This window comes from Chiloscyllium punctatum, chromosome 49, assembly GCF_047496795.1.
Source record: "Chiloscyllium punctatum isolate Juve2018m chromosome 49, sChiPun1.3, whole genome shotgun sequence".
In the NCBI taxonomy this organism is placed as follows: Eukaryota; Metazoa; Chordata; class Chondrichthyes; order Orectolobiformes; family Hemiscylliidae; genus Chiloscyllium; species Chiloscyllium punctatum.
The window spans coordinates 6,914,472-6,923,146 of NC_092787.1; the positions used below are offsets into that span (position 1 = coordinate 6,914,472).

The following is an 8,675-nucleotide window of genomic DNA, read 5'->3' on the forward strand; positions in this document are numbered from 1 at the left end:
GAAAATATGACCCTGAGGGGAGTTGTGTACAAGCCTCCTAGCAATAGTCATATTGTGGGGCAGAAAATAAATCAGGAGGTAGAAAAGGCAATAAGAAAGGCACTACTGCAGTAATCATAGGGTCTTTAATATGCAAGTCGACATTCGCTTCTCGGCCTTTTGGCTTGGAATATGGGAAAATTAGGCTGGTAGCAGATCTCAAGAAAAGGAATTTGTGGAATGTCTACAAGATAGTTCTTTGGAGCAGTTTGTGGTAGAGCTCACTTGGGAACAGGCAATTCTGGATTTGATGGTGTGTAATAAGGCAGACTTGATTAGGGAGCTTAATATGAAGGAATCCCTAGGGGGTAGTGACCATAATATGATAGAATCTACCCTGCAGATTGAAAGGGACAAACTGGAATCAGAAGCAATGGTATTACAATTGAGTAAAGGTAACTACAAAGACAAGAGGGAGGAACCAACCAGAGTTGATTGGAGGGGAGCCGAGGAAGGAAAATGGTGGAGCAGCAATGACAGGGATAATTCGGGAGGCACAGCAGGAGTTTATGCCAAGGAAGAAGAAACATATTCAGGGATGTAACCTTGGCTGACAAGGGAAGTCAGTGACAACATGAAAGCAAAAAAAGAAGCATACAATGTGAAGGTTAATAGGAAGCCAGAGGATTGGGAAGCTTTTAAAAACCAACAGAGGACAACTAAAAAAACAATCAGGGAGGAGAAGACGAAAAATGAAAGTAAGCTAGCTAGTAATATTAAAGAAGATTGCAAGAGTTCTTTTTAGGTATAGAATAAGAGATAGATAAGAATGGGCATTACAGCCTCAGAGAAGCAGTAATGGGGAACAAGGAAATGGCAGAGGAACTGGATAAGTAGTTTGTGTTAGTCCCCATGGTGGAAGACACTAGCAGCACACCAGAACTTCAAGAGAATCGGGGGCAGAGTGTAATGGCCCCGACTAAGGAGAAGGTGATGGGGAAGCTGAAAGGCCTGAAGGTTCAGTAATCAAAATTGATCTTCTCTGCTCTGCAACAAGGAACCATTTGAAAAAACAATTTGTTTATGTACTTCAGGTGTGAGTGACATTTCATCTCCAACTTGAAATCAGATAGGAGATGTGGATATTTTGGGATGTCACTGTTAGATGATTTTCTTGGCTATTTTCATTGCCTCTGGGGAAATGATAGTTTCAGTTAAGGCAGTCTTTTGTTTGATCCATGTTGATTTCATGAAACCTGACTGATGTATGAGGTCAAGAGATACCTGTGGACATTTTAAGTCAGCATTTTTGGTTCCTCTTTTAAGACCATTTCAAGCCACCAAAATCCCAGGTACTGAATCAGACAATGGAGTTCAAAATTCAATAGTCTACATTTTATATCATCATTTTAGGAAAAACGTGAGGGTCTTTGAGATGGCAAAGAGGTGTTTTACCAGAATGGGTCCAAGGATAAGGAATTTTAGCTATGAGGTTAGTTTGGATAAGATGTGTTTATTGTCCTTGGAGACTGGGAAGAGATTTGTCAGTGGTGTTACAGGTTTAGGTAAGGCAAGCTCAGAAAATTCCCAATAGCTGATGCTGCAGGACAGTAAGCATCATTGTACAACACCTGAACCTAATTAGAATGTAAAATAAATATTATGCATACAAATTGGAAGTTAATAATCACTTATTTGAAATAAGAATAAATTATCGCACCTCTTTGTTACAATCTCTAGTATTAATATAAAATGGGTAAATGTATTGGTATGGGTAGGAAGGACCAGTTAGCATCCTGTTGTATCGTAACTACTCCATGCTGTTTTTGTGCTATTAACAACAGGCTCACAATTAACATTGCATCTACATTCCTGTAGTTAAATAATAAATATATATTCTCCTGAAATTCAGAAGATGGATTAGTACTGAAATGGGATTGCATTTTGTTTTGGCAAAATTGAGAGAATATTGTGGCTGCAGTACAACCACTTACAGCTGATTGTCCCACATATACCCATTTGTTAATATTGTAAAGAGGTTGTTATTTCATTGTCAGCATTAAGCAGAATATAAATGTCAATAAACCAAACTTCAAAGGCTGTTTTAAGAAATCTGTTAAGAAATTTCAGTATGCATTGGTTTGAAAAATATATTACCGCATTGAGAATCGCAGCTATAATAAAGAGCTGGTGATTAGCTTAATTGATATTGGCTCCTTGTGAAGTCCTTATTCCACTGGGCTTGGTTATTATCTCCAATCTGTCTGTCAGAATCAGGAAACATTCTCACTTTCCTTGCAGATGCTTTTAATCAACCTGCTTAGAGAGGTTATTACACACCTGAAGAGCAGATGGGACTTGAACCCAGGTCCTCTTGTTCAGGGGTAGGGACAATACCATTGTGCCACAAGGGGATCCTATCACCTTGGTTGCATGCTGAAACTTTTTCCAGTATTGAGAATTAAGTGGTAACTCTGCCATTAGCAAGGCATTTACCATCTATTCATAAATGCGGTTCATGATAGTATGTTATTGAATGCGTAAATATGGACGTACCGTTAGATTGAAGTCATCTGCGGAGAACCTGCAGGACTTCAGTTGTCCTGTTGTGTGGAACTTAAGGACACTAGCAGAGGCCCGGTCACTCATCAAATGGGACTTTATCTGCAAAAAGCTGGATACTTGTAACCTCAAAATCCACAAAAAAGTATTCTATCCAAAGTTCTACCTCTTGGATATTTTTAGAATGATCATTAAATTATCCCCCAGACAAGAAAGCAAAGGTGGACTGTCATCTCAGCTCTCCAGTCACTATCCAATGATATTAAGGTCCCATTTCCTCTGTATACTGGTTAACGTATTTGTTTGTATTCCTGTCTACAATCATTTAACAAAGTTTATCTGTATAAACTTATATAGTCTGTGAGGTGCCTCAGAGCCATAGAGATCTACAGCATAGAAGAAAGGCCCTTTGTTTTCTTGAACTGCTACAGTCCACAAAAAGAATATGTACAGTGCCATGTGGACAATGCCTATCATCGCAGAGGCCAGTCTTTAACCAACTTTGTTCACTCTATGTGACATCATGAATCCACTGATTGCTTTGAATCAAAACCTATGAATCCTGGCATCATCCTGGCAGTAAAGACCTAAAGACCTGCTCTCCAGAATTAGCCAATCCCCACTCAGGAGCAGGGGCAGAACTTAGGGACCCAATGGCCCAAAGCCAAACTCAATGACCTCATCACTGACTTGGCACAGCAGGTCCCCTAGAGCCCCAAGTCTAGTTATTGGGCCACAATACGTGCCCCTCTCCCAGGTCCTGGCTCCAAGTCAGATTGTTCCAGTACAGCAGCAACACTAGTATCTACCTGAAAATGTGGCAAATTGTCCCATTACGTCTTATTTACAAAATGGACAAAAATCCAACTTTACGAATTATTGCATTATGACCTACTTCCGATTGTCAGCATGGATGCAAGTAGTTATCAGCAGCATGTTTTACTCACCAATAACCCCAAGTTATTGCATCCTTGGCTCAAACATGAACTGGAGAGTGAGGTGCAAATGGCTGCCCTTGAGCAAGCTTGGCACTGAGGATCTTCAGTCAACTGGAAATGAATGGGGCTCAGGAATGACACTTCTCAACATAATTAAACTTTGGTTCAGGACATAAGTAAATAATGTGAATGATTAATTCTTGCTTTTCAACACCCATGACAAATTACAGTTAGGACAGAACGAATAAAAGAAATGCCAGTTACAGTAATGGTCAAAATCTGTGGAAAAGCTCCAATAAATTAAAAGTTTCTTCATTGTATTTACATGTAAATCAGATAGTTGGTCATTTTATTTAGCATGCCTAATCAAATAACTTCAGCAAAGAACAGTTTGAACTCTCATCGAATATGCATTATTGGAGGCCTCTCAAAGACCTTCAGTGCTAGATTAAGCAAATATGCTGTTTGTTGTGAGCTGTAATTAAAAGATTACTGGTTAGAAATTACTGAATGAAAGCAATAATATCTCCATACATTGATTCGACTTAAAGCCATTATTGACAACAATGCAAGTTGGAGAAAGTGAGGACTGCAGATGCTGGAGATCAGAGCTGAAAAATGTGTTGCTGGAAAAGCGCAGCAGGTCAGACAGCATCCAAGAAGCAGGAGAATCGACGTTTCGGGCACAGGCCTGAAGGGCTTATGCCCGAAACATCGATTCTCCTGCTTCTTGGATGCTGCCTGACCTGCTGCGCTTTTCCAGCAACACATTTTTCAACAATGCAAGTTGTCCTGTTTTAACTTAAACGCTTTTAACTGGTCTGGAAGCAAGAAATTTTAAAAAAGCAAATATTGCAGACATTTATATTTCTAACTGGAAACTTAGTTTGAGTTTAAATTAAAAAGAAAATGGATTTTCTGATACAAGGGTAGTAAGTTACTCAAATAGTGAAAAAAATATTCTTGACAGAAACAGGAGACATGAGACAAAAAGCAATAGATTTCCCCTTAATAGTAAAAGTATTTGTGGTATATTGGTATGATTAGCACTGATTTTTGTGTTTGAGATATTTTTACAGTACTGGTCTGATAGTTGAAGTAATAGATCCACTCAAATCTGTAATCTAATGGGGTATTATAAGAGGCACAATGAAAACTAAACTTAATAATCAGTGTAAAAAACAAAACACTGACGTTACCAAGAACAGCAATTTTACTCGAGTTGCTCGGATGTGAGTTTATATAGGCTGCTCTCTGTGCTACTTTCATCATTCACATTAAACAAAGCACACTAGAATTTACAAACACTCCAGGACTGAATTAATGCCAAAGCTTTTCCTTTTGTGCCAGATGATAAGCCCGCTTTTATACCAATCACCTCAATCCTGTGTCAACCACTGAAAGTGGGACTTTTGGCTGTTTGTGTGAGAAGATTATTCAGATAGGCATTCACGACTCAGAACAGATCTCACAAGTGCCACTGGTTTGGGTCAATGATTGCTTGAGGTAATCCAAGCCACATTATTAATTTGATATCAGCACACTATTTCTGTTTGATTAACAATGCCAAGTATAATTTCCCTGTCTGCCTGCTTACTTGTCCTGTGCTTTGTCTGGTGCATGTCTGCTTCTGGTAACTGAATCAAGTAACTTTCATGATAGTCAGTCCCGATGGTGATGCAGGGGGTATTGTGAATGTGTTTAACAGAACCTATAACAGTATGTACCCATTTACTGTCTCCCATTATCTTTACAGAGAGGGAAAAAGGCCGACGCTGTCCCATTGCTGGCAATAGCTGTGCCAGTGGTGTGTGGAAGTGTGCTACTGATTGTAATAGCTCTTATTTTTGTGATTCTTACTGCACGTAAAAAACGTCAGACAGAAGGGACGTACAATCCAAGCCAACAAGAAGTGGCAGGGGCTCGACTGGAGATGGATAGTGTCCTTAAAGTGCCACCTGAAGAGCGCTTGATATAATGACTCAACTGAACATTTAGAGAAACAAATACTTTATTTTGGAAAAAAAGGCCTCATATGTGACGGACATATGTGCTGAATACTACTGGTTTCTGATACAAAACAAGCACATTCTCTCAGTCCAAGCATCATGGTAAATCCAGCTGGTGAAACCCCCAGTGGGAAAATTCACCCTCAGTATTCTGCTTCTTGCAATGCCAGATGGATGAAGTAACTTATAACAGTATCCACAGGAGTCAACCAAGACAAATTCAAGCATTTCCATTTACGTAATGACACAATGCAACATCACATCAACTAAGATCATCTCCGCCTCAGAAGTAGTTTTCACTGGTTATTCTAATCCTCCATCAGCGTCTTGTATTGACTGAAAAGCTTTTAAACAAGCTCTTGCTCTCCAACAGGAAATTATGGGGAAAATTTATTTTCACATAGGCAACTTTGTGAAGTAATTTTCAGTATTAAATAGTTCCTTAAAAACAGATACAATGCCATCTGAAGTTCCATTTTTAAAAAATGTTAGCAGTGTGTGAATGGTAGAGGTGTTTTTTTTCTCAAGTCAAGAGTTCCATATTAAGTGATGATATCTGTTATACAAAATTAATCTTCCCTGGAACTAATATCATTGTCTAATGTTGTTCATGTCTAATTAAAGACATGTTGATCTTAAAAGTTCATACATTTGTTGCATCAACAGTTCTCAATGATTAACTGTTCCTGCCTAATTTATTGACAAACTGCTACTGTGTGAAAAATCTCCCCATAAAGCCAGGATGAAAGTTTGTTACTTCAGGTCAGATGTGTGATGTTGGACAGGGTCAATAAATGGTGTAAACTTTCTCACTTCCATTTTACTCAATGGCGATGTTCTATAACAGAATGGAACTACACAAAAAAATTATGTTCCCATTATTGGTGGTTCTGTGGCTACAGCTGGAGGACTTGCAATCTGCATCATTGCTGTTATGGCTCTGGTGCTCGCTATGAGAAAGAAGAGGACAACACAGGGGACCTATAGCCCCAGTCAACATGAAAAGGATGAAGCAAGAATGGAGATGTGGAACATAATGAAGCCTCCACCAACAGAAAGGTTTATTTGATGCTCATTAGTAAACTGCAGCTTATTCATCAGTATGAAACTGAAGACAATATAGGAGTTGCAACTGGTAAAAAGTGATCCAGTAGTTCAACTAGTTCTAACTAGATTCTGGCACCAAGTATGGTTTAAGTTGGTAAGAACTAATTGATAGTGTGTAGAAATAGGTTAATCTTAGAAGTACACAAGTGGTTAGAGTCAAATTATTTGCTGCTCACAAATGCAACACACAACATAAATTTATACTAAATATCTTAAGCTTGCACCACAAAAGTTTCAAAAGCTTTCTGAACAATTGCTCAATCTAATCACACAATGTGTTTTGGCACAGTTTGAACTGTAATCGCTGTGGTAGTTTGCTGCTTCTAAGATTAACCATAGAAATGATCCTTTTTACTTTTCCTGACTGATTACTTTCAAAACATAGGTTTTTAGTCAAACACTTTGCTTCCATTTTCCTTATAGTCTCCACAAATAACAGCAATGGGATATAAAATAAAGTGCGTTGTCAACAGTATTTCTAAAAAAGGAGAAAGTGAGCACTGCAGATGCTGGAGATCAGAGTCAAAAAGTGTGGTGCTGGAAAAGCACAGCTGGTCAGGCAGCATTTGAGAAACAGGAGAGTCGACGTTTCGAGTTGACATTCCTGATGAAGAGCTTATGCTTGAAACGCTGACTCTCCTGCTCCTCAGATGCTGCCTGACCAGCTGCACTTTTCCAGCACCACACTTCTTGGCCCCAGTATTTCCAAATTATACAATGAAGTGATAGGCAGCATTATTAAAATTAGTATGGCAGAACGTGGAATAATTATGTAAAACAATGGGGTGTGAAATTAATTCTTAGGTTAGGAAAAACAATGATTTCCATACTTAAACGTAAACTGTATCCATTTCAATCGGGTCAGGTGGAAGTAGGAAACAATGGGCTGAAACTCTAATATTTTGAGTCTAAAAAATGACACAAATGCAGTAGTGCATTCAACACTTTGTATTTTTATATATATCAAATAGAATTTACTCTAAGCCCCACCAGTTTTGAAAATTCTTAATTAAAAATGAAGTCAAGAAAGTCCCACTTCAGGCAGGCAAAAACATCATTTTGTATTGTGTTAAATAGTTCTGAGGCATTTAGTAGTATAAGGCAAATAAGTAAAACTTTCTATTCAAAGTCAATACACCTGCCTTTTCTGTCCTTTTGAAGCAATGTCCTTGCATTTTAAAAAAGTGCAGATTATTTTTTTAATAATCAAGAAAGTTCCATTATCGAGTTTGAGTGAGGGAGGGTCCAGAAGCTGCTTAAACCATAAGTGCCTTTCACAGGCTTTGGGAAGTCTCAGAATGAAGCACAGTCAGAATGAAGGACAGTCAGAATGAAGCACAGTCAGAATGAAGCACCATGAAGCAGTCAGAATGAAGCACAGTCAACTTGCAATATCTTTTGGGACAAAACCTTAGGACAGATGTACCGACCTTAAAGGGATTGCAGCGTTGATTTATGAGTATGATGCCTAGACTGCGATGATAAATTATGGGGAGAGATTACATAAAATGGAATTGGATTCCCTGAAATTTAGCATGTCAGGGAGTGATCTGATCAGTTTACAAGATTTGAAGAGGAAACAGACAGTGTAGATACGGAAGAGTCATTTCTATTGATTGAGGAACCTGGCAGAATTAGGAGGCTGAACAACTTGAGGCAAACCTTTCAGGAGTGAAATGAAGAGACACTTCTATGTGTAAAGGATGCTGGAACCCTTTTCTACAAAATGGAAATTGACAAAGAGATTAACTGATAATTTAAAAACTGAAATTAATCAATTTGTATTAACTAAAAGGGAGGAATATGGGACAAATACTGTTTTATGAATCAGATTGAAGATCTGGCATGACCTTATTGAATTGCAGACAGGCTCAAGGGTATACATCAAGGGATAGATTATCTACTTGTGTTCTCACGTTGTGATCTTCCTACATTAGAAAATAGATTATGGAGTACATTTATTAGACATGTTTTTAAAAATATGCTGGAATAAAATGGTAGTGGGGATGACCAACAAATCTTTTTTAACTTTTACTGATAGGAGTAGGTGATAGTTTTGTCAAACTGTCATTCTCAGCTG

At 38.3% G+C, this 8,675-nt stretch overlaps 1 protein-coding gene across 2 annotated transcripts in view; it reads left to right on the forward strand.

Annotated features, from left to right (window-relative positions):
• The window catches only part of LOC140469631 (protein crumbs homolog 2-like), a 184,144-nt gene extending 177,013 nt beyond the window's left edge, over positions 1–7,131 (forward strand). For both annotated transcript variants that reach the window (XM_072566321.1, XM_072566322.1), the window contains one exon: positions 5,236–7,131. In XM_072566321.1, coding sequence (XP_072422422.1) covers positions 5,236–5,457 — 222 coding nt within the window. In that variant the 3' untranslated portion in view covers positions 5,458–7,131. The remainder of the gene's footprint in view (positions 1–5,235) is intronic.
• The last annotated feature ends 1,544 nt before the right edge of the window (positions 7,132–8,675 follow it).